This window comes from Drosophila mauritiana, chromosome 3R (assembly GCF_004382145.1).
Source record: "Drosophila mauritiana strain mau12 chromosome 3R, ASM438214v1, whole genome shotgun sequence".
NCBI classification, from domain to species: domain Eukaryota; kingdom Metazoa; phylum Arthropoda; class Insecta; order Diptera; family Drosophilidae; genus Drosophila; species Drosophila mauritiana.
The window spans coordinates 9,194,839-9,219,928 of NC_046670.1; the positions used below are offsets into that span (position 1 = coordinate 9,194,839).

Consider the following 25,090-nt stretch of genomic DNA (forward strand, 5'->3'; position numbering starts at 1 on the left):
GAGTGATCTTCATTTGGCAATTACATTTGGCCGTGTTCGGAGGTCTCCGCGGATAAAAGCGCCAAAACAGAAGCCGAAAAAGGCCCAGGTCGCTCGCGCTGCGTGAATCAGTTATCAGTGGGATTAACCGCGCGATTCGCGCGGAATTCAAACGCACATAGTGCGCAGTGCTCCAACTTCCCAGTGATCGCCGCATAACGGTAGAAAGGTGAAAACCCGAATCGCATCGAGTTGAATCGAAGGGCATAGCACAGTAACCACACTGCGTGGGCAAGGTCAGCTACACCAGATCCCAAACCCATTCCTCTACCAAGTACGTACATCAGAAGGCGCCTACATTTTCGATGATTAGCCATTAACCCAGTTGTGTGAAAGTTCTTTGGACTTATGAATAAGTATGAATACGAGTGCGAATGCGAATGCATGGAGGTGCACTCGTCGCGGTCTCATGTTCCAATTGGAACGATCTTTCGTGCCGAATTGTGGCTCATTCCGCACATACGTACGCTGTATGAATGTTTGGGCCAATTTCTCGCCCCAAAGAGATGTGGGCTTAAAGTGCACCACCGAAAAAAAATCCACAAAAAAAGCAATTTGGATCCCAGCAAAAAATGAAGCATGGCAAAAGAAAAGGTTAATAATTCGTGCCAATAATGCTCTCGAAATTTTGCTCGCATCTCTTGTTGGAAGTGGAAGTGTGTTTCGAGATCAGGAGTTTTTTCATCTCTGATTTTTCTGATTTTCGAAGGGGTTTTTTTGGGGGGGGGAGAGGCTCGAAAAATTAAAGCGGAATCGGAATCAGACTGCGCGCCGACGACCCATATTTCGATTTCATTTCATTTACGAAAATAAAAATACAAATACAAATTGAGAAGGAAAAAACAACAGAAAATAAAAAGGGGAAAAATCTGAAGAAAAGAGCTGCGATACTTAAGTGCGGGCAAATAAGTAAAAGATATGCCATAAAAAGACAGCATAAGTGTATTTTGAAGATACTTTTTCGTGTTTTGTTTTCCCCGCCTCCCCCCTCGCACATCCTCTCTCGTGTTTCTTATTTTTATTGCTATTGTTATTGTTATTGTTCGGTGTTGACTGCTGACTGCTGCCGACGCTTAATGTTAACTTGTTTAGTGTGGGCAGCAGAGTTGGTAGTTGGAAGTTGGTAGTTGGTAGTTGGCTTTGTTTCGTTGTTTGTTTTGCTGTCTCTCATATTATATTGTTACCTGGCCATAACGGTAAAGGACACTTGGTGCGCTCATATGTAAATGCCCCGTCCGCCACTCAATTGAATTGTGTAAAGATGCCTCTTACCTGGTACCTCAACCACCCTCCTCCCATCGTGATCCTCGCCTGCTCCTTGCTCCTCTGCTCCCCCGAGCGTAGCCGATCTGCAGCTGCACCTTTATCGGCACAACTCGATCTAGGAACCTCGCAATGGGACAATCCCGAGACGTCTCGCGGATATTTTTAACTCTGGCGCGACTTAATTCCACCAGCATTTGCAGTGGCCGCAGCTTATTTAATGTCTACAAATAATCCAAATTGGGGCTTAGCCTCAGTTGTGAAAAGAGATGGCGCAGGGGCAGGAGGAAGTGGGGTCGTATGCCCCGCCAGATAGACTGGGATGCAGTGGGATAAGAAGCAGGAGGAGGAGCAGGGGGAGGAGCTGGAGATGACCAGCCCCGGCACTTGTGCATTCGATCATCGGTGCAGTGATGCAAGAGTAATTCGTATCTGTTACACTAAACTCACGATTTATTTATTACCTCTACCTACCCATTCCACATAAAAAGGAAATTAAAAGGAAAACTATTAAATCGCTGTTAACATATTAAAGAAGTCGATTTCATTTACTTTTAAAATGTAATATCAATCTTATAGCGAAGTTCTTCAATCCAAATCTTTAGCGTTATAAAAATCATCCATTTCCTCCAAAGATTAGACAGTGAAAATATTTTTAGATGATTTGTTACCTTAATAACGAAACTATGGCTCTAAATTGTTAATATTGTTTTGACATTATGATTGAAATCCCAATGCGCTTTTAGAGTTAGTATCATTTTCAAAAAAAATATTATTTCCACAAAATTTGATTTGGAAATATTTCTTACGCTTGTTTATTGTTTAATAAATATTTAACAAAGTCCAACTATATTCTTAGTACATATTTTTCTCTGTAAATTTCCAAATTTCTTATCCTCTCGGTTTACTTAAAGTGTATACACTATACCCATATTGCGACTGCCAAAGTTCGGGCAACAACGAACGGTGCATGAACGCGGAGGATGCGGCAGAATGATGCCGCGGGGCGTACGTTGGAAAATTGGGGAATGAAGTGCCATTTGCTCAGTGGGACAAGTTGTGGCCAAATAATGACTATATTAAATAACAGTTAGCAAACATTATTGCATTGGCCGCAGGCTGTGTAGCAGCGATGTGGCCAAAAGGCACGGCCATTGGAACTGTGGAGAAGATGCAACCGTAGTCGTACCATTCCCAGTCGAAGTCTAAACATTTGAACGCTGTTGGAAATGGCAGTAATGTGACCATTTAAGACCTCTTTCTGATGTCTTATGGAGTGAAAACGTCCTGCTGTGTGAAAACAAATTATAGGCATGTAATGTTGCATGTTACGTCGCGACTCTCAAGCCATTGGATTGGTGGGGTTGCTGGGCATTTGGGGGAACCGGGGCAACTGGGGGATCTGGGGGGATCCGGAGGAGATCTTTTGGGAGCCGGGCTAGCCAGCCAGCCAGCCAGCTAAGCTCAGTCAGTGCTGCAACACTCAAAAGTTAGCCCGGTCGGGCCAGTTGGGATTGAGGATTGGGGATTGGGGCTTGCGGATTTTGACTTGACGCTGGCTGTATGCTGATGCTGATGCTGTACTGATGCTGATGCTGATGCTGGGGCCTTCAGAGCCAGACTCTCAGACTCAGACTCTGGCCCAGACACTTTGGGCCTGCTGTGGATGTGTTTCTCCGTTTGTCTATTGGTTTGTTTGCTGGCTGTTTTTCGCCGTTCGCCATTTGCGAGTGTGTGCTAGCTGGTCTAATGCTCTCTAACTGCTTATCAGATCTGTGAGGATTGCGCAAAAACGATTTCTGTTTTCCTTTGCGCCCCTGCCAGCTCCTTCCGCTCCTGGTTTTCCTTCTAAGACCTATAAATACCCTTTGTCAAGGCGTATGGAATATGCCACATTTGGATTATCAGCAGCTGATCAGTGAGGCAGAGGATCTTCTACTTTATTCCTTTATTATTATAATAATTATATTGGCCCCCCATCACCGCAAACCTGTTTAATATTAGCATCCATGAGTTTAAGTTGTATCACCCAAAAAAGTATCAAATGTCAGATGGCCAGAAGAAGTTGCTTAAATTAGCTGATTGAATAATCTTGATTAATTGATTAACATTTTGGCTAGGAAGATATTCCCATTCTGAATTCTTTGCTGTGAATGGGAACACTAGAGTAAAGATTAAATCAAAATACATGATTAATATTAGCAACAAGTAACTTTGATACGATCTGCATTCCAATCGTGCCACAAAAAGGCGTGGTGCTTTATTGTGTGCACCATATGATAATCTTGTAGGGTATCCCCGAATCGCAATGCTTTGGATAACCTTTAAAGTAATATACTTATTTCTTGTTTTCTTTCTGTCTGTCTATTTGGGATTTTCAAACAACGAATGCGATTGCGACGCCGCATTTAAACGAGCACCGCGAGTCCGGTGCAGTTTTCCCGCTCGCCGGCTGGTGTTGTTGCTTTTGGTGTTTTTGGTGGCATTGCTGTTATTGGCAAGACAGATTCAGATTGAGCCCAGACTCGAAAATAAAGTAATGAAAAGCTAAGCCCAACTGCAGACCTCCCACCGCCCCGGCGACTGTCCCCTCCCGTCCTGTACCTGTGGTGAACTTTTATTGCCTGGTCGGGAATCGGTTGCTCCCAGCCCCCATCCCCATTCCCATCGCCATCCCATTTCCATTCGCATTCCCATTTCAATCCTCCTGCTCCGCCCGGCTCCTGGGGGAGGTGAGAAAGTGGCAAACTGTCGCTGGGGACAAGTGGTCCCTCCAAGCTCATATTCGGATATGTGCCAGAGCTCGGCCCATTATGGGGCCTCGTATATAACGACGTCGTCTCTGCCAAAGGAGTGCAGCGCTGAACGGCCACGCCCCCCAGCCGGCTAAACTAACAGCTCCAATGGGGCAGCAAAAGCGACTTTAACTGCGGTCTGTGTCTTATAAATTAGGGTGGACCCACAACTGTGCCACTTTATGACTTTTTATGGATGCTCAATTTTATTTTATTATAATAACTAAGTGTGCTTAACGAAATTAAAAGAATCGTAAATAAGCTAAACAACTCTTTATTAAACATTAGTTAGTAACTCTTTACTTTGAGGCTAACAAGTCTATTAAGTCATATGTAAGATTCATTTATTATATTAAAATCTTTATACTTATACATACTGGATATATCTTCACAAATATTTTAATAACCATTAACTATGTGTTGATAATAACACACAACGGACCAAGGTTTCGAAATAACCTTTAGAAGAGTCCCGCTTTCACTTTCCGAGTGACTTTCCTATGGGGGAACCCGTAGATCATAATAATTCACCAAGATCTGGGGACCACCCCAATGCTCACATGTTACATTTACTGTTTCTGTTTCGGCCGCTGTCCGATGATGAATGCGGCGAGGCAATTTGAGTGATACTCACGACCTCGTCAGTAGTTAGCTGCGACCACGCCCACACCGCCCAAAACGCTATCCATCTGCATCTCGGCGTGCATTTAGCATTTGGTTGGGCGGCTGGCCCGGCAGCGAAAACCTGGCGTCCGGAACCCGAATCCGAAAATTAGGAAACGACGACGATCGAACTTTGATGGGACTCACCTCCTCCTGCGGCCACCTTTCCAACGACCCTTGTGCATATATCAATGTGGAAACGGAGCTTACATAATTGAAATCCATCAAAGCGCCTGAGAATGGCTTTCATATCAGATGGCTAATCGGGCATCCGGGTTATGCAACCTGTGTATTTGAAAACATAGTTGGGGGATCAAATAGATACAGCTCTTATATGTAGATCCCCGTTCATTTAAATGCTCATCCATTCCGCGCAATTATCTGGAAAAGTATCTCACAGATGCGGTGTTCGCATTAGGGCGTAGTTACTATTTGATTAGATAACAACTCTGTTGCTGAGTTCTTAGTAAGTAAAGAGATTAAGAAAGAGATTATATCAGGTATTTAGTGCTATGCATAGCTGAAATCTTCAATGAAACTGGGATTCCTATGAAATACAAGCTAGAAACTTAAAAAAAAAGAATTTCATATCACTTTCTTCTGCTTTATTAAAGCCAATTTAATCAGATATCTATTTTATTACCCAAAAAGATGGTTTCTCTGTATTTAATTTAATCACCTCACTTTTCATGACTTACCCATCTCCGGCAATCTCGATGCGGAAATAACCCACTTTAAAAAGTGTCTTAAATGTAGCCCAACTTAAGTACCGATTAGATAAAGAACTCAATGGCCAGCAATTTATGAAAGTGATTTTCCCCGGTTTCGCTGAATTTCGATCTGCGCCTGATTGCCGCCGAGTTATCACCCAAATCGATGTAACAATCAATGGCCGGAGATTTTAAAGTCCATGTTGCTGTTCAACTTTGACTCTCGACTGGCGCATCTGGGATCGGAGTTGGAGTCGAACTCCAAGTCGGGGTCTTCCTGCACTGCATCTGCAGTGCACTTTCATAACACAATTTATCGCTGTCTGCTGATACAAGGCAGCAGATACAAACTACAAAATACCGCTCATAAAAACTTAAATCGAGTTAAGTTCCGCTTCATTGTTCGGACTGGCCAAAGAAATCAAAAAAAAAAAAAATGCCAACAAAATTACAAAAAAGAGAAACCAACAACAACGGGCAAACAAATTTAATATGTACTAATTGAATGTTGTGCAGACCCAGCTAAAGACCCACTTCAGCCCCAAACTGCAGCTCAGTTCCCGCTCCAACTCCAACTCGAACTCCCTCTCCATGCCCATGCCCATGCCCATTCCCAATCCCATTTGTATCTGCATCGCTTCTACATTGAGTCGGGTTCAGGCGGCTTGAACTCTGGGGGTCACTCCGCCAGAAACCCAGAAACTCGGCTCGTGAAAGTACGAAATCGAAAATCAAAAGTGAAATGTCGAATGCCTGGCCCAAACAGACAGACAGACAGACGGACAGTTTGGCTTATGGTTGACTAACTGACTGACTAACCGACTGACTGACATAATTTGATCTTCGATCTTGGCCAGCTGCATTTTTGGCCTGTTCCTAAGTCGAATGCCGAATGCATCTGGTATTACGCGCCTCGCCCCGAGAGCCAATTTTACTCCGCCTTTGCCTCGAGGTGTGGGTTACGATTTTGTGGTTTGATCTACGGGCACTCGTCAGATGCAAGACACTGCGGGAAAAACCCCTATATAAGGCTAAAAGCAACATTCTTTTTGATAAAGCTTTTTTAAATGTAGATAAGCGAATTCAGGGAGAAACGTTTTAACTCTTTACTTCTTGAGCAGCAGTTAGTATTTAAGGTCCAAGATGGATAGTATCTAGAGATCGTTACCTATGAATGGCTACGTTCTTCTCAGTGTAATCGCTTTTCTAACAACCATATAGAGTCTGAACATTCCCCAACTATGTGTGTTTAGTATCGGGTGTCCAATAGACTCATTCTAATGCGTGCCTCCTTGTCGCTCCGAACCAAACCGAGCTGAACTTGAACCGAAAGATACGATTTCAAGCTCACACTTTACAGAGCACCAACAGCCTGCACCAAAGATGATGATTGTGGATACGAACTGGGAGAATCGTTTGATTTGCAATGCAAAAGAGACTGGCAAGGTCTCTGGGCCACGCCACTCTTGATTTCAATTCAATTCAAGTCCAAGTTCAGGTGAGCTATGGATATGGAAGGTGCGCTGTTGTCGCCTCCAGCTTGCGATCTGGATTGGGACTGGGCATCGGCTTGGGAATAGCTACCTCTGGAGGTGTGCTATGTGCATGTAAATGGTATTGAAAGGGATCCCAGCTAGATGCGCTCCTAATCCCATCACGCATTTGGACTGTGGAGCTGGAGGTGTTGCTGATATGCCGCTGAAAAGCTGTGCAGATTAATCATAAAGGCCATAACAAAGAGGTTTTGCATGCCGACGAAGATGTGGGATGCTGGAATGGTGCTGTGCAGCAGGGGGCATGGGTATGGGTATGGGCATCTGGCACGGATCACGGATCCCGCTGTCACGTGTCAGTCAAAATGACTCTGCCGGCGGAGGGCAGGCCTATGGAATAGTTACGAAAAAGAGCGAAAAAATAGGTGTTACCCGGCGGGCTGAGGAGCTGGCTTAATTGTTATTATTGTTCGGAGATGGAAGCCATGAGATGGGAGCGCTTCTGCAGCTGACAGCGAAATGTTCGCAACATGTCAAAACTTTTATGGTTTTTTAATGGTTCTCCATATAGATTTGGCCAGCGTGCGATTTTAATTGAATTTTTGTTTATTTATGAGTGGCGGCAAACTATTTATAATGTATCTACGTACGTATCATCCACCCTCCCCCTCCCCCTTCCACTCTGCATAAGAGGGTTCTTATTTATTAATTATTTTTTGTCATTCTTACATCTTGTTTATCTCTGACTTCTGATTGCTGACGCCCGTTTTGCCTTGTCGCCAGATCTGATATCTGTGCGTGGTTTATCTGCCCAGGTATTCCATGGGCAAACACTCAAAAAACTTGGGTATTTATCAAGAAGCTGGCGTACACCAAAAAGAATTCACAATAAACTCACGGATTTGCCAGCGGACAGTACAGTATTTATGTGCTAAAGTTGTTTTGGAAGTACTAGATAAGCTAAATCAGCTGCTCGCAGTTGGATCTCATTATTCCGGCGACCTTGAGGCGCTTCCAATTGCGCGTCGCAGGTGCGATTATGCACATTAGGTGCATTTGTATATGCCGTTTTGACAAGTGCAAGTCCAGCTGCCGCTGATAAGCCAGCTTCAGATCTGGTCGGATTATAAATATAGACCAGGCCGCTCAGCAGCGAGATCTGTGCATCTGCATTCCCGAGTGATTACGCTGCGAAAGATACATTTGTATCCGATGGCCTAACACGCCAGAAATCTCGGCTAAAAAATGCCTTACACAAAATTCTATGTACACACACGGGCACAACCATTTATATCTAGAGATGTGTACAGAAAGTTTCATAATTATTGGTTGACTGTGCATGAGTTGAATAATAAACACATTTCGAGCTTTGACAGCTTTAAAAATACATTTCTAATGGCTTTCAATATATTCCATTAAAGTGGTACGATCTATAAAAGAGTCATTGCCTCATTTATTTTTACTTGTTTTCAGTTGGAATAATAATTTAGTTGCATTATCGTTGCGCTTTCCCAGACTTTTACTTTAGTTCCGCACTGTATTTACATACACGATATGCAATTGTTTCGCCACAAGCATCTTTCACTCAAAGTATCTTCGGTGTTCTTCTGGTGGAAAAGATATTTTTGGTTTTCTGGCGGAATGATATTTTTGGGACAATTGTGTGACTCCCAACCAGCGTGATATTTACAACCCGAAAAGTGTGTAGTTTTCGATTGATAAAGAAGATTTTCGGATTTTATCTCTACAATTTCCCATTTTTTATGGATTTTTCCTACTCATAGTTAGTGTATATATTGATAAAATCCTTTTATTTACGGTTTCAGTATCCATTTACAATTTTTTGCTAGCTCTTCCGTCAATTAGCTTTAAACGATTTGCTTATATTATTAAAGATAGCTGAGAAGCTCATGCAAATCTCTCCTTAAACAATGTGTAGCTGATGGTAAACTCTTGCTGGCGATTTTTGTGGCCCGAACAAAAAGTGGAGACGTCTCCGGCTTGTGCAACATGCTCTGCCGTTTGTTCAACATCAATTAAGATTATAGGAAAGCCACTTGTTCGGCAAAGAAAACAAAAAAGAAGGCTAACAGCAGCCAGGCAGAGAAAAAGTCTTCCACTGAAACAAAAGCCTGGCCAACTCGGGTAACCAATCCCCGAAAGACAATGGACAGTGGATGCCAGTGGTTGCCAGTGGATGCAACAAAAACGGGCTAGCCGCCGACCAAAACATATTTAATGACAGGCAACGGATAGTGGCTGTGCCACAGATAGTGTGGCCACAAGGAGGGGCATGTCATGGTCACGGCTTGACTAGCAGCTCTGTGCTAAAAATTCGCATGCGTAACACTCGGGTCCGTTGGAGGAAATCGAAAGGTGGCAAATCTGCAGCTGAGGCCAAGGCGGTGATTATCTGCCGGTCGGTTTTGGGGCTTTCATTAGAGATCATAAATAGCGGTGGTAATTAAAAAATATATTCAGAAATTACTTGTCATCCCCAGCAACTTCATTAATTATGTGATAGAAACAGAAACACATATAAAACATGGAATTTAATAATAATTAAATTGATTGAAAAGCTCTTGTAGAAGGTTAACCTCATTTCATATTTCCTACAGTATTATGGTTTTAAATTATTAAAGTTCATAAATTACTAAGGTATTTAGAATTAATATTTAACGTATTGAAAATAAAGATTTTGAAATGTTTTCATTGCAAGGCACCCATTGAAATGGTATAATATCATATCTTAGCCTCGATCGGATTGGAAATGAAGTATGCGCTGCACCAGATAAAAATAGATGGGCTGTATGTGCTATATCTGAGGCACTGAACTTTACTGCGAATACACTCGACCGATTTGGGACTGTCATCGCCTTCTATATCTTTTGGATCACTAGAAATGCCGGAGGCACGTCAGGGATATATTACATACGATTTACCCACGCGAGGAAAATTTGATGATCTTCCGATGAAAACCTATTATCTGAGCAATGAGAATGGAAACACTTGGCGGAGGTGAAAATTCAAAGCGATTTCCCAGCTGATTTGCATGAAAATTGGGAGTTCAGTGCTTGTGGCATGCTTTTGGGCGAACATTTGCAATATCCTGTAATTGAATTAACCAAGCGGGGCATATTAGTTGCTTGCATAATTTGCCTGTATTGTTGGCCAAAATAAGTTTTCTATTCATTGCATGCCTGTAATGAGTTTATTAATTATCTCTACCAATTCACCTTGAACCATTCTAACATCGCAGTTGTTTGTTTACTTTATAGTTATCTCCAAAAGTGTTAAACCAAACATAGACTATTGTATGCTTGTCCAGGTTTATTTTAAGCTTATCAAGAGATATACAAATAAGCCAAGGCTAAAAATAACCAATGCAGCTGAATGTTTGTCACTTTGCCGTAACGACTTCTAAAATATTTACGATACTAAAAATAGCATTCTTTTTGCAGCGATTTGAGAACAAGCTCGAGAACACCACAGCCCATTGAAGTTGACCAGGCGGTGAGGAGAAGGAGCAAGAGCAGTCGCCTCATATCCTGCTGTTGCATGCGCCACTCGACGCGGACCGTCGATAGCGAAGCCATCCAGCTCGAAGGGGAGGCAATCATTGGTAAGATTGGGAGTACATCTATCTGAAGCTAAAAGAACACGAACTCGACTTACATTCACCACCTTTCCACAGGCGATCAGCAGGTGCCGCACCTTGCACCACTCAAGCTGTCCAGCTCCTTGCCAACCACACCGCAATTGGGCCAACGGGTGGTGCGCGGACGGGGCTACAAGAAGCTCTCATGGAATGAGGAGCAGCCGCGCCGGCAGACAGGCGAACGATCAATGATCGCCCGGGGCCAGGAGGCCAGGGCCAATCCGCCGCTCACCTACCAGCATCTCACCCACAACAATAACAATATTAATAATAATAACAACAACAATAACAACAACGATGGCGAGGAGTACGATCCCATTGCCAAATACTTTGCCAACACGCAGCACCAAAAGCTATCTCCTGGCATCGCTGCGAAAAGCTCACGGATTCTCTGCGAGAATTGCTGTGGCGAGAGGCAGCAACAAGTTGGCAGCTCCATGGACCGCCAGAAGCAACAGCCACAGCAGCAGAAGCGGCAACAGCAGCAACATCAGCAGCACCAGCAGAAGCAGCAGCAGCAACAGCAGCTGCCGTTTGGGGACTACGATTCAGTGTCCGATTTGTCGTCGTTTGGCTTTGTCTTCGATGGGGAGGAAGTCGATTCGACGAGGCGCGTATTAGTCGATGCTCATTATGAGGATGCCGCTGACGACGACGATGACGTTGTGCGGCCGCCGGTTATAGAAATAGAAAAGCGGCAGCCAAATACATCAACAACGAAAACGGAAAAATCAACAGAGGCGGCAACAGCAACAGCAGCAGCAGCAACATCAGTGGGAGACGCGTCATCGCCAGTGTTGTCCCTGTCATCTGAAATCAGCGACGAGTCACCAGCCATTTGTTGTTATACAATTGACAAAAAACTGTCACAGCAGCAGCAGCAGCAACAGCATCTGCAACACTACAATTCCTGTGCCACCGTTAGCTATCGAAGCTATCGCCATCCGCCGCCAGTTCCTCCGAAACCGCGTGCCTGCGTTGATTCCTCTGCATCCGACGAACCCGCTCTGAAGACCCGCCGTTTGGTCTGCCAGCAGCAACATCATCATCACCCTCACCCTCAGCCACCTGCCAACCCCACTCACTTTCCGCCTCGAATCTATCCGGCAAACAGCTGTTGCATCCCCAAGGACTACCAGGCCCATGCCTTCGAGGGCAACTTCAGCAACAACATCAACTACAATTGCCGCTTTGGAGCGAGTGGGGAGTGCACTTGGGGATCGCTGAAGGGGCCGCGATCGCTCTGTTATGATCGACACGGTCGCCTGACCTTCGACTCCGAACCGGAACCGGAAGTGGTGGTGGGAAAGAGCAACGGAGTGCACAAGTCACTGAGTGAATCGCGTTTGCCAGTACAATATTACGCAGAGCCCAAAGTTCCTTACGATCCGTACACCGATTTGTCGCGTGTGACTGCGAATGTTATAAACCAGAAAATTAGTGATCGGAATAGTTCGTTTTCTCTACCGCTGCAGCACAATCGTGGGTGCAATGCACTGAACCAAGTGAGTGCTGCGAGCCAAATCAACAATCAGCAAACAAACCACGTCAAGCTAAACAATATTCTTCTGCCCTGCCACTGTAATTTCCATGTGGATGCTCCATACGAGGTTAACAAGGAGAACGGGGTAAGTTTCAAATAAATCAGAAATGTCTTAAAACAAATGAGATAAGCTATAGGCATATTTGAAAGCCATATGATGAGCTAAGATAAAATAGCACCAACATGGAAGAAATGAGCAAGAGAATATCAACCTTAAACAGATATAGATGTAGATAAATGTATATTTGCATTTCCCGCAACTCGATGGCCACCATTCATCACCAAACTGTCAGGGAGCGCAATTTTCAGCCATAAACCTTTTGTTTTGATCGATTTTATTGATCCCATATATCATATAGTTACTCGTACGTTTGTTTCGCCTTCAATGGGCCAGAATAGATCTCTTGGAGATTGTAGTTCTGCCAGAGAATAAGTCATATATGTACGATTGGATGGATGGACACCACCTGAACGGCACGTTCTGCTGCTCAATCGGAGAGATCGGGAGAATGTGGGCTTTTCGCCAGTGATTTGTGTTTCTTGCGAGAGTTCTGCTCACCACAGATCTCATTGGTAGTATTGCTCTACTTTTGTGTTGTTTGTACAATTTTTTTAATGCGTGCACTGGGAGAAATAGGTGGCTATAACTGGGAAATTTGAAATCGAAAATATATTTATAAAATATAAGGCAACTTTTATGATTTCATATTATATGTTGTTATCATGGCTTTCAAGTATGACATATCTTAAAACTTTTGATTGTCCCATTTCCTTGCAGTGTATTGTAAGTTGGCCTGTCTGCTCATTCATTCCCAGTCATAGTCCCAAAGATCTCTTGTATTTTCTGTATATTCCACCTACATACATATACCTATATGTATTTGGATTTAAATACGTATGTGGAATACGTACTCTTATATATGCGGCTGAGATCTGTTGTTTATACTAAAAATATCACTGTGTGCGTATGTATACATCGAATCGGCTTAATATATATAGAGCACCGTGTTGGCTTGCCTTACATTGTGTTCTCGTGGATTGGCTGGTATGTGTGTCATTGTGCAGCGAATATAATGACGCTGGGGATGAGAAGGCGCCTAATATAATCATGCTGGCTGGGTTCCGGACATTCAAATACATAATGCTTATGCTCATTCCAATTAGCATTCCGTATATCCCATACGATCCTGCGGGAAAGCGAAATCTCTTTGTCGATATTACACATACGCCGCGTTGACGTTGACTCAATGTTTGCTGCCGCTTCAGTGTATCGAATTGAATTGCCAGCGATTTGTTTGTTTTTATTTTGTGAGCGGGGTGCAGTGGGCTGGGGGTGGGTTCACAAGTACGCCCACAGCTAGTCCATAAAAAGACATGAGGCTGGGGAGGAACGGAGGAATGGATAATGGATAATGGATAATGGGCCCGGGCAGGCCGAGCAATCCGTCGATGAATAATAAACGTTTAACTCGAATTATCCCTCCTCGCACTCTCGCACTTTTAGCACACAATGGAGAAACGACGTAATACCCTGGACCGCTTTCAGCGCCTCGGCTTCGGGCGTAAATCATCACCAGCGGCAGCCGCCTCCGCGTCCACGTCCTCCTCCTCGCCGTCATCTACTTCCGGTCCGGAGAAGCAGCGCAAGACGTCGGACCGATCGGAGCGTCTGCGCGAGCTAACGGAACTTTTGCGGGGAGGAGGCGGCGGTGGCAGTAGTTCCCGCGCCTCGTCCACGCCCACTCCACCACCGCCACCGGTGCCACCACCCCGCAAGCCGCGCACATCGCATCTGGAGCGCCAGGATACGGGCGCCAGCCAAACTTCGGAGTCGGAAGCGGGCAGCGCTCACCTCCGGATGCCCAGCGAAGAAACCACCACACGTCACAGTGGAGGTGGTGGTGGTCTCAGCACCGCTGCCCGTATATTTGCCTCCCTTCGGCCAAACACGAGTCTCTCCAACCTGGAGGCCTTCATGTTGAGCAACCGCGAGAAGTCCAAGTCCCCGCCCCCACCTGCGCAGCAGAATCACAGACCTGCGGCCAGCAGATGCGTAGATGCGTCGGCCACTGCCAGCAGCAGTGCCAGTTTCGAGAGCACGGCGCTAGCATCACGGCCGGATTCACGCAGCGCGCACAAGGCAGCCCCATTTCGATCCGTTTCGTTCTCGCAGATCGACTGCAAGTCCACTCTATCAGCTCTAAGAGATCGCTTAAAACGGGACAAGGCCATCGAGGCGCCCAGTCCCAGTCCGACGCACTCCAGGGAGGAGGAAGTTGCTCCTCCGGATCCCGGTTGGGTGCGAATACCACTCAAAAAGACCGAACTCAGTATCAATCTGAACTACGGACAGGAGAAGTCGCTGGATCACGACGCCATTCAGGAGGAGGACATCTTTAGCAACGAATTGGCAGCGAGTGACAGCTCAGGCATCCTGTTCCCGGTGGCCACTGCCAGCAGTGTGATAGCCGCACATGCCACTATGGAATCGCTCACGGATACCATTCAGTCGGAGACCGATTGCCTGATCAAGGAGGAGGTGCCGTCGCCTGTGCAGCCAGTAGTAGAGATAACACCACCCGCCTCGTCGGTGAGTGGCAGTGCTCCGAATTTGGCAACCCTGATGGAGGAGCAGTTACCCCTGGAGGCCCCGCCTGATAACTTCCTGCAAACGGCCACCACCTGCGAGATCCCAGTGCCGGTCTATGAGTGTGCCGCCCAAGAATGGCTGGAGACACCCGCCCAGGAATGGGTGGAAGTGGCGCCCGAGGAATTTGGCATTGTCCCGGAGACCATACAGCCACCCATTCCGCATGCAGCCTGCAAAATCTCCCAGACGCCGTCCACGTTGACCACAGCCGTGAGAAGTGACCTGGTGCCCACCATATCCGTGAGTCGCTCCTCGGAAGAAGGCGACGAACTGGCCAAGATCGAGGACGAACCTCAAGTAGAGGTGGCCACCACGGCGAGGAATACATCAATGGATCGCCACATCAGGGAGTACAGCCAAGATGATCTGGACCTGGCCAATGTTGATCTGAGGAGCTCCTTGGAGGCCATAGCCACGCCGCGGCACAGTACGGATGAGCGGCAACGCAGGCATCTTGATAAGTCGACCAAACGTAAGGGCATGTACATTGACAATGCGGACTGGCAAGCTCCCACGGAGCCACCGCAACGTGGTCTAGCCCTGGACATAAGTGTGGCCAATCTGAATGCCATTAAGCCCGAATCTCCGGAAACCAACACCCCTGGCGCCTCGCAAATGTACATCAGCAGTCCGCAGAGCTCCTATTCCTTTGAATTGAATACTCCCGAACTGGAGAAGGGTTCGCCATCGTGGGGCAGTGGAGGATTGGTACGCGACAAGGCGCAGCTGCTTAGCAACTTTAGTTGCCACAGTAGCGAGGAAAAGGACGACGCCTCATGTCGGAGCCTGAGCTATCTGCGCACCGATTCCACCTCGGACAACGAATGCGATCGGGCCATCCGGGAGCGGGAAAGGGAGCGTATCACTTCCAGTCCCACGCCCAGCAGCGGCGACTACGACTACAAGAGGTTTTCAAAGCGGCCGCTCAGAGGTCCTTACGGCCAGATGCTGGAGGCTGAGATGAAGAAGCCCAACCGGATGCACTTCGAAGAGATTCTAGAGGAGCTGCGAGAGACGGACAGGTGAGTTTAAGCCTTAACGTCCTTATAGAGTTTTGCTATAACTCTCTCCATTTTCCAGCTTGCACCTGCGTGGATCAGCTCCTGGTGTGGCTGCTGGTGGATCGGTTGGCCCATCCCGAAATCTGCCACAGTACTCCAATTCAATGCGGGTGAGAAAGACAAGTACCTTTTTGCCAGTGCCATCTCATGCTCGTGCGGCTTCCACGCCCTCGCAGCTGGAGCACGCCAGCAAGGGCATCTCAGCGGCCACCGCCCAAATCTCTGTGTCCGCCAAGAATCTGAGCCAGGCGGAACTGGATGACCAGGTGCACCACATGAAGCGGGCTGCCTCCGAAGCTCCGGCTCCTAAATCTAATCACAGCAAACGCAGCCAGTCGATGAGCACGGAGCGTCCCAGTCAGCACCACCATCACCATCATGGGCATAGCCATGGTCATCATCATGGTGGCAAGCGCAGTTTGGATGCTGGATCTGGCGACAAGGCTGCCAAAAATGCTCCACTGTCCGGAGGAGCCCCGGGATCGGGATCAGGAGGAGGCGGAAAGGCAGTTCTGAAGCCAACGCCCGCTTTGTTGGCCGAACTACTAAAGGGTTCCAGCGAGAACATGATTTCCGAACAGCGGAAGAAAACGATAGCGGTGAGTCCATTTTATCGATATCAGATTTGGTTATGTGGTAACCCAGTGCAATAAGTAACCAGAACTGTATGAATCAGTTCTGAGTAGAGTTTTCGGAAGACTATTTCCAAAAATATACTTCAACACAACTATTCAAGGGAAAGTCACCCTTTTCCACTAAAATGACTCAAAATCGAATAGGGAATTGTTTGCTTGTTGTTTATTGTGCCACTGCCAATGCTTAGCGTTTTACTTACTTAATGTCCCGAGAAAAATTAGATTGAATAAACATATTAGTTGATTTAAAAGTGGAGGTATTTTAAATATAATATGATAGATTGAATTTGATATCAGCTGAGCTTAGAAAACGGCCCAGTTAAGTATGCTATAATCAGCTTTAAGCGAGGTTTCAAAATGGTGGATCTTTCCAGAAAGTAGACTTCCTTCCCTCTCTCTCTTTCACTCACAGTCAAAAGCTTCCCAGCGATCGTTAGCTTCTTCTCGCTCTCCCCTTCCCTTTTTATTCCAGCCGCCTTGTCGCACACACTCTCACCCACACGCTCACATGTTCTGACATTCTCACACTTTTTTGTTGTGCTTGTTAAGTGGAAGTGCATGTTGTGGGTGTGGGCAGAGGAAAAAGCAGCGACAGAGGGAAAGCAGCGGCAGCGGCGCCATGTGAATTTCGAAGCGCATGCTCCAAACAGAAAATAAAGAAAACGGTGCGCATTGGAAATGTGTGTTAGTGTGTTAGTCTCGTTCCGTTTCGTCTTGTTTCATTCCTTCCTTTCAGTCCCTTCGTTCCATTTCGATCCGTTCCTGGCACAGTGGTTGCAGCATACTATTTTTACATTGGCAGCAAGTTATAGTAGACTGAGTGATGCGTGCTGCAAATTGGGTTGGGCGTAAAAAGTGAAATCATTATAAACTAGTAGGAGTAGTTTTTAAAATCCTAAAGTGTGTGTTTAACCGATTTTAGTTACGCATTTGGTTAACCGAATTTCCTACCAATAACGAAGACATTATGGATGCTTTAATGTTTTTTGATGCCTTATTTGAAGTTTATCTTCTCTTCACCTATCTTATCTTAAGTTAGTCTTAAAGATACTACTTTTTAACGGATGAAGGAGAAAACGGATACTTTACTGATTTATTAGTATAAAGTATAAAGCAATCCCGGCATAAAAATAACCCTTTCACATTATCTTTTCGGACACTTGTCGCATGCAAATCGGGGGGAAAACCCATATCAGCCGCTCTCTGAGCGCGACGCATGGCATTCCAATGGGGCCTTAACAGCTGAGACTAGCGCACTACACAATGTTTTGAGTGTGTTTACGATCTGCTTTCGGTTCACATGGATAATTGATGTTTGGCCATAGAGCAGATAAACCGAAATTCTTAAATTTACTATGCGCGTTTTCCTGATTGCCAAATACTCGTGCTGCTGTGTGTGTATGATTTTTGTTTTAAACGTGATTCTCTCCAGCGTTCCGCACTCTCTCTCTCTCTCTCTTCCACTATCCATCGCTCTCTCCGCATTCGGTGGGTGGTGGGTGCCATTTGGAGTGGGGGTGGTGGGGTTGGTGGGGTTGGCTTCTTTTTTCAGTGCGCTTGGAATATGAAAAATGGAAATTAAGTGTGTATATGGCACAATGGAATGTGTTGGTTGAGTCGAGTGGCGGAATCGCGCACTCCTGTTGTTGGCCTTTGGATTTGGGATGTGCCACTGTAGCTGCTCTCCCGCGCAGCAGCAGCAGCAGCAATAGTCGCAGCAGCAGTAGCCACAGCAGCAGCAGCGACAGAGCAGCGAAAGGCTGAAAGGAGACCACTGTGCGCTGTGTTTCAATTCTTATTTGCTTTTCTACGACCATTGTGTGGCGGAATTGTTCATGTTTCGTTCGCTCGTTCGTTTGTTATTTATTTTTTGTGGAGCGAGGAATCCGCTAACGGCGTGTAAAAAGCAACAAACAAATCGGAATACGTGAAAAATAACTAAAACAAATCGTAAATTGCCAAACAACAACGTAACCGAATATATAAAAATAATTTATCGCTGGAGTGTTTTGTGTGTCTGCGTGTGTGTGAGTTTTGCATAGGTGGAAAAAGGAATGCATGGTGATGTGCGTGGGAAAATGTCTCGAAAGGCGAAAAGGCGGAGATGAAAATCACTTTTCATTTTATTCCAAATTCAATTTTTCTTCTCCTCTCGCTGTACATGTGTGTGTATGTATATGTGTACCTGAGTGCACAAGGCCAACCTCTTGTTGCGCCGCGTTACGCCAATAATATACATTGAGTGCAAATATAAACTCTCAACTTAGCCATCGTAACTGAAGTGAGTGCGAGCGAGAGGGCATCAGTGGAGAGTAGCGGAGAGGAGTGGAGTGGAGAGAGCAAATCAATTACCTGTCAGCCCTCCATGAATGTATGTGTGCGTAGTGTGTGTGTGATTGTAAAATGTAAAATGGAATTGTGTGGCTTTTGCAGCCTGCACTGCTCTAACCTTCACATATACCCAATCGCGTATAACGGTAACTGCAACGGCCATCAAAACGGCGCACAAATGTATGCTGCAAAGTACGGCTACATAACTAACTGTGCAACACGCTCACCTCCCCCATAAACACACATACACACATATGCAAAGGTGTGAGCGAGCGTGCGAATGTGTGTGTGATAACATGTTGCTTGCTTGGCTTTTGTTGTTGCCCTAATCAGGCAATTAAAACGCAACAGCAAAACACAGCTGAACAGCAGTTAGTCCGTGATTCAAAGCAAAAACAAGAAAACAGACAGACCGCAACTGGTTTTTTTAATGTCGCACCCATACATAAATGTCTGTGTGTTTTTCCTGCACCCAACCCACGCTTTTCCTTTGTTTTTCCTTTGCGCCTTATTGGCCTTCAGTCAGCAAAGGCAAACAACAACATGGTCAGTGTCATTATCAAATCACACACAGACGCACGCACACACGCGCGAACTGCAGGCGGTGGGCGGTGGGCTGGCTGGAACGGAGGAGGTGGTGCAGGGGCGGGGCGGGGTGCTCAAGGCTGTTCCTGTGAGTGAGTGACTTGTGACTCTCTATAGTTACTTACACTGACAAAATAGTTAAGAGCTTCCTAAGAACAACCAATTACTTAATTATGAACTAATTTTCTTTTGAATATATATTAATATAACTATCCGCTCTCCACGATTGTAATATTTGTATGTGAACTCGTTACGCAAATCTATCTGAATCTGTATGTGTGTCATCTTCTACTCTATACATTCCGGCATATTTATTTGTTTATATTTGCCAACAAATATCCGTAGTGTATTTCGATGTTCTGAGTGTAAGTGCAGGGCATGTGGAACGTGGGCAAGTGGTTCTCCCACTTTCCGACTACGCAGGTTGTTCTCCACGCGAGTGAGTGAATGTGGGTGTCTGTTTTGTGGATGTGCAACATCCTCGGCCAGCTGCAATTTGCCTCTAGCCAGTCGCTTGTTGCACTTTCAGTCTATTTGGGCGTTTAAGCCAGGCCAGACGTGCGCTTTTGTCTTTATACGAACAAACAAAAACAATAAAACACACAGAATGCTTCAGCTCTGCTTTAAGAAATCAGTATCGTTGCGGCAGTGAAACAAAAAGTGGCCTAAACTAGTGACGGAGTTAACAAAAAAGAAAGCGGAGAAGGAACACTTTAATACACATTCCGAGCATGTCGCACAATCGCGAGAATCTGCGACTCAGCCTGTTAGATCTGCAGGCCACCCTGACGGCGCCCTCCCAAACCGTTGCCGCCGCCCTGCTCCCCCAAGCTCCCGCCCACATGCAACAGCTGCCGAGTGGCAGCAGCAGCAACATTAGCAACAGCAGCAGCAACACCCACTCGCACAGCAGCAGCAACATTAGCGCGTGCGGCAGCAGCAGCAACATCAACACTGGTGTCTCGCAGGCGGTCTCGATGGCCACCACAACGGTGGCGCGTCTGAGCAAGGCGGGATTCGGGGCGGCTGCCGGTTCAGGGGGCGGGGCCGGGAGTGTCTATCAGAACGACAAGTGCGACAGGCTGAAGAAAATGACTTCGATCACCTGCTCCGACTCGGAGGACGACTCCGAGCGACGAGCGCAGTTCGAGATTAGTAGTAAATGGAATCTGGGCGGCTATGAAGGCGTAAGTCTGGTCGCAATTAACCCCCAACTACCTTTTAGCCAAGTGCCAATCTATAATCCATATTAAACTCATTTGCATTGTATATTTTCTTCAGGACACACGCACCTATGTGGTGCAGGAGATCTATCGGAATGAGCAATCCTACGTGGAGTCCCTGCAAACCGTCGTTGTCAAGTATCTGAAAGTGCTCAAGGCGCCCGAACACGCCGGTATGATAGATACACGCACTGTGGATGAGATCTTCTTCATGGTACCCGACATCCTCGAGATTCACGAGAAGTTTCTGAGCGACCTGAAGAGCCGCTTGGATGACTGGGATGTCCAGCAGAAAGTTGGTGATGCCTTCATGGACACGGTAAAGTCTATCTGACTACTTTCAGTTTAGCTACCAACTGAAAAAACAAACCCATCATTTGATACTAGACTAGATTAACATTGTTTACAATACTTATATATTGCCAACTGTTCTAATAATGGTGTTCTTTCTCACAGTTCTCGAAGCTAGAGGTCCTAGAGGTCTATACATCCTTTGTGAACAACTGCAATAGGGCCAAGAATGCCATACGCTCCATGAAGCACCAGCGACCCTCGTTTTCCAAGTTCCTTGAGACGACCGCTCGAGAGCACAAGGGCAAGCTAACCTTAGACAATCTGCTCATAAAACCCGTGCAAAAGTTTCCCAAGTAAGTTATTTACATTATAAATTTGAAGAAGGACCAACCACTAAGACACTCTATTGCTTTCAGCTATGAGCTGCTCTTCCAGCGATTGATTAAGCACACGGATCACGATCATCCAGATACGAAGCATCTGCAGGATGTGCTGAAACTAGTCCACGATATACTGGTGCACATCAACTGCAAGGAGCGCGAGATCATGGAGAATGGACAGAGGGAGGCCACGCTCCGGGAACTGGAAGGCGTCATCGAGGGCATCACCGATCTTATAGCCCCCGAAAGGCAGTTTCTGCTCTTTGATCTGGTCTCCATGCCTTCGGGACAAGGAGCACGCAAGGATCGCGGCTTCTTCCTGTTCAACGATTTACTCGTCCTGACGAGCATCAAGAAACGAAGCGGTACCATCCGTAAGCCGAACAGCAGCATCTGCCCGGGCACTGTGGCCACCACTTTGGACACCAATAAGTACAAGTTCCTCACCAAGATCTCGCTGGACTGCCTGGAGATTGTCAAATGTGAGTGTCGTTAATGAACTTAAATATTGGGATCTATAACAAACTATTGTTTATTGTTTTGCAGCCAAGGACGAGAACATCAAGCGCATCGTCAGCGAAATCGAGACTTTGGCCGAAGATTGCAATAAACTGCAGCAAATCACCGACATAACCGTCACCCTTAAGTACCCGCATCAGTATCTGGAGGATGTAATCCGCGAGCTTCACCGCGAGGTGCAGAGACAGCTCTCTGAACGCCAGACAAACGACACCCAGCTCAATATGCTCGAGCTGACAGTCAGTTCTCCGTAAGTGGATTTAAATTAGAAAATGGCAAAACCTATACTAGGTTACTATTCTTAATCATATCTATCTTATTTTTCAGAAATGGTAACCAAAAGCTGGCAGTGGTCTTTAGCAAGACGGAGAAGCGCACTCAGTGGGAGGAGAGCTTCAACGAGGCCAAGCAGAAGCTGGGTAAGTAATTTCACTGCACCTCATCCACATTGAATAAGTAATACAGTCACAATTCCCTGCAGCTGCCACCCTGGAGCGGCATCCAATTCCCGAGTTCCTTACATCCATACCCATTCGCAAGACCCGAGCTGGCCTCCAGTTCACCTGTGCGGCAGCCACGCTGAGTGACAATCGGGACGTATGGGTGTGCAACAGCGATGGCTATGTGGGTCAGGTGTGCATCATGTCGCTGCATCCGGAGCCGAATGTCACCAGCTGCAATGGCGTGTGCAATGCCCGCATCCTGTGCGTGGCTTCCGTGCCGGCGTACAGTTCGGCAGCCTCCAGTCGCAATAGCAGTGGCGAGCAGCCGGCAGGATCCGGCGGCCAGGAGGAGAAGGATAAGCGCAATACCCCACAGAGCTATACCCAGCAGTTAAGGGACTACCGCAAGAGCATCTCACCCAGTTTCCAAAGTGCCTCCGCATCGGCCACGGCGACGCCCGAAAAGAAGAAGCTGACGCCGACACCTACGCCGGTGGCTGGTGGTGAATCCGCGGATGCTGCCACCACTGGCAGTAGCGATACTCAGCTGGAACTGAATCTAAGCTCCAGCGACGATGAAACAGAGGCTGCGGCCGCCTCCTTGAACGTCGCCGGGAGCACGGGATCCACATTAGCGGAACGGGTACCCAGTCCTGCGCCCTCATATCATGGGCATCAGGTGAGTGGTGGCCAATCACTCTGCTAATGCTCCAGTGACTTACTTCATTTGCCCCACAGGACTCAAATCCCGAGGAGGGCGAGAGCAATCAATCAACCATGTGGATTGGCACTGAAGACGGCTGCATCCACGTCTATAATAGCACGGACAATATTCGCATTAAGAAAAACCGCATCAAGATCGAGCATCATTCGGCCGTCTATTCCATTTTGTAAGCAGAACTAAAATAAGTTAATAACTTAATGTTTATTTTTGTTTTATTTCGATTAGGTACCTGGACAATCGTGTGTTTGTATCATTAGCTAATGGTGATATCTGCGTTTACCTGAGGGATGGTGGTATGTGTTTATTATTGCAGAACCCATGAATAAGTCTAACGATTGGTTAATCATCTAGCCACCTCCTGGAATACTTGCTCATCGCATTGCCTGTCCATAGGCACGGTCACCAGTCCGGTGAATAAGCTGTTGAACGTCAACGGCCGACTATGGTGTTCCATTCAGGGCATCATCAAAGTGCTGGACGTTGAGACATTAACTGTAAGAAAAACATTATTTTTACCCATTCAAGAACTCATCAAATGATTCTTATATCCAACAGGTCGTTAATCAAATTCAGATTTCATCGGACTCGAAGCCGATTACAAATATGACAGTCTCAAACAATCATGTCTGGATATCCATTCAGAACTCAGCGCACATTAAGTGTTTCCATTCCAATACGTGAGTAGAATCTATATCCTCTGGCTTTATGTCATTAATGGTAACACCTTCTAATTGCAGCCACCAACTGGTCACTGAAGTGAATCTCGCCCCCGCCGTAAACAAGATGCTATCCAATTGCGATGAGATCATCCGCCAGCACAAGGCGGCCTGTCTGCGAGTAACATCGCTGCTATGCTGCAAGGATCTCATTTGGATTGGAACCAGTGCGGGTGTTTTGCTGACCATACCGGCGCAGGGCTACGAAAAGGGTGCCATAAACATAGTGCCCACAGGCATTCCTCATGGTCACACTGGACACGTTCGATTCCTCACGTTTGTAGAGACTACGGGCTTGGAGGGAGCTGCTCCTGGTGCAGGCGGAGGTCGCGATGCAGGCAGTTCCAACAGCGATGAGTACACCAAACAGGGGTAAGTTTGAGAATGTGACAGAAAGTAGAGATATAATTAACAAAACCTATGTGTTGCAGGTCCATCAAGCACTCCAAATCCAAGTCGGAGACGAACAACACCCTGATCATTTCCGGCGGCGATGGCTATGAGGACTTCCGCAACTCCGGTGCCAACTCGCTGAGCGAGATCGCTGGCCGCGAGGACAGCACCAACCATCTATTGATATGGCAAATTTGAAGCAGAAGGCGTAAAAACCGCTGGAGGCTCCTGCTCTCGCGCTGGAAGAACAACAACTGAGATCGCCTCAGTGGATGTCCGAGGCCAGCGTTCGAATGGAGTGACCGGCGGTTTTTATGGGCCGAGCATTAGTCGAGATCGCCAGAGATCAACAGCAGCTGCTAAGCTGGAAATTAGTAGGATTAGCTGACGGACTCAACGGACCGAGGGACAAACTGGACGGATGTACAGATGAATTTTGATTGACTTATGGCTTGGCATCTGATGTATTGTGTGACTCAAGACCATCATCACCCCAACTACTTGGCTACTCAGTACAGTGCCAAAAACAGAACTTATACGACTCCTGCGCCAAATCACGATTTGGAAGGCACTTTCAATGTACATACAGATCGCACCGCTGATGGAGATGGAAAAGAACTCGATTCCACGGCAAAGTACGATAGATATTTTTGTATTGCTTAGCAGGCAGACTAATTGTACATCTAAATCCCCCATTCTCGTCTAAGTTTGTTTGAATCGAACACGGGTCAAACATAGATCATGAAGTTATACTACCGACTTACATTACATACGCATGGTGTTGTAAGGTGTACGAGTTAATCCATCTGAGATTCGATCCCCGCCCGCAATCCAAGCGCATTAATCGAATTTATAATCTACAAACCACTCAAGGGTCATGTCACTTATGTTCGCATGTGTCTCCAACAATGAGAACGCATGCCCATGCGATAGGCTTTGTAAAAATCGTAGTCTAAGCATCTCCCTATTTTT

The 25,090-nt window shown here is 46.4% G+C and overlaps 1 protein-coding gene across 4 annotated transcripts; it reads left to right on the plus strand.

Moving 5' to 3' along the window:
- Nucleotides 1-19: 19 nt before the first annotated feature.
- Nucleotides 20-24,465, plus strand: LOC117143154 (rho guanine nucleotide exchange factor 17). Of its 4 annotated transcripts, XM_033307656.1 has the most exons (18): nucleotides 9,721-9,981; nucleotides 10,425-10,585; nucleotides 10,658-12,249; nucleotides 13,669-15,836; nucleotides 15,895-15,985; nucleotides 16,052-16,474; nucleotides 20,708-20,968; nucleotides 21,106-21,296; nucleotides 21,360-21,805; nucleotides 21,870-22,092; nucleotides 22,170-22,261; nucleotides 22,324-22,964; nucleotides 23,024-23,175; nucleotides 23,235-23,302; nucleotides 23,361-23,503; nucleotides 23,565-23,686; nucleotides 23,747-24,097; nucleotides 24,157-24,465. In XM_033307656.1, the coding sequence occupies exons 1-18, from the start codon at nucleotides 9,866-9,868 to the stop codon at nucleotides 24,314-24,316; spliced, it is 7,401 nt and encodes a 2,466-aa protein (XP_033163547.1). In that variant the 5' UTR covers nucleotides 9,721-9,865; the 3' UTR covers nucleotides 24,317-24,465. The 4 variants fall into 4 exon arrangements, with proteins under 4 accessions (XP_033163548.1, XP_033163546.1, XP_033163547.1 ...); XM_033307657.1 differs by lacking the exon at nucleotides 9,721-9,981 and adding an exon at nucleotides 20-313 and having other exon boundaries at nucleotides 15,895-16,474; XM_033307655.1 differs by having other exon boundaries at nucleotides 9,717-9,981; nucleotides 15,895-16,474.
- Nucleotides 24,466-25,090: the final 625 nt, after the last annotated feature.

Coding starts and splice junctions, on each gene's coding strand:
- LOC117143154 (XM_033307655.1), top strand. CDS start 9,866: ATGCCGGAGGCACGTCAGGGATATATTACATACGATTTACCCACGCGA. Junction 15,837..15,894: donor GAGCTGCGAGAGACGGACAG/GTGAGTTTAAGC, acceptor TCCATTTTCCAG/CTTGCACCTGCGTGGATCAG. Junction 22,965..23,023: donor CCTCATATCATGGGCATCAG/GTGAGTGGTGGC, acceptor TTTGCCCCACAG/GACTCAAATCCCGAGGAGGG.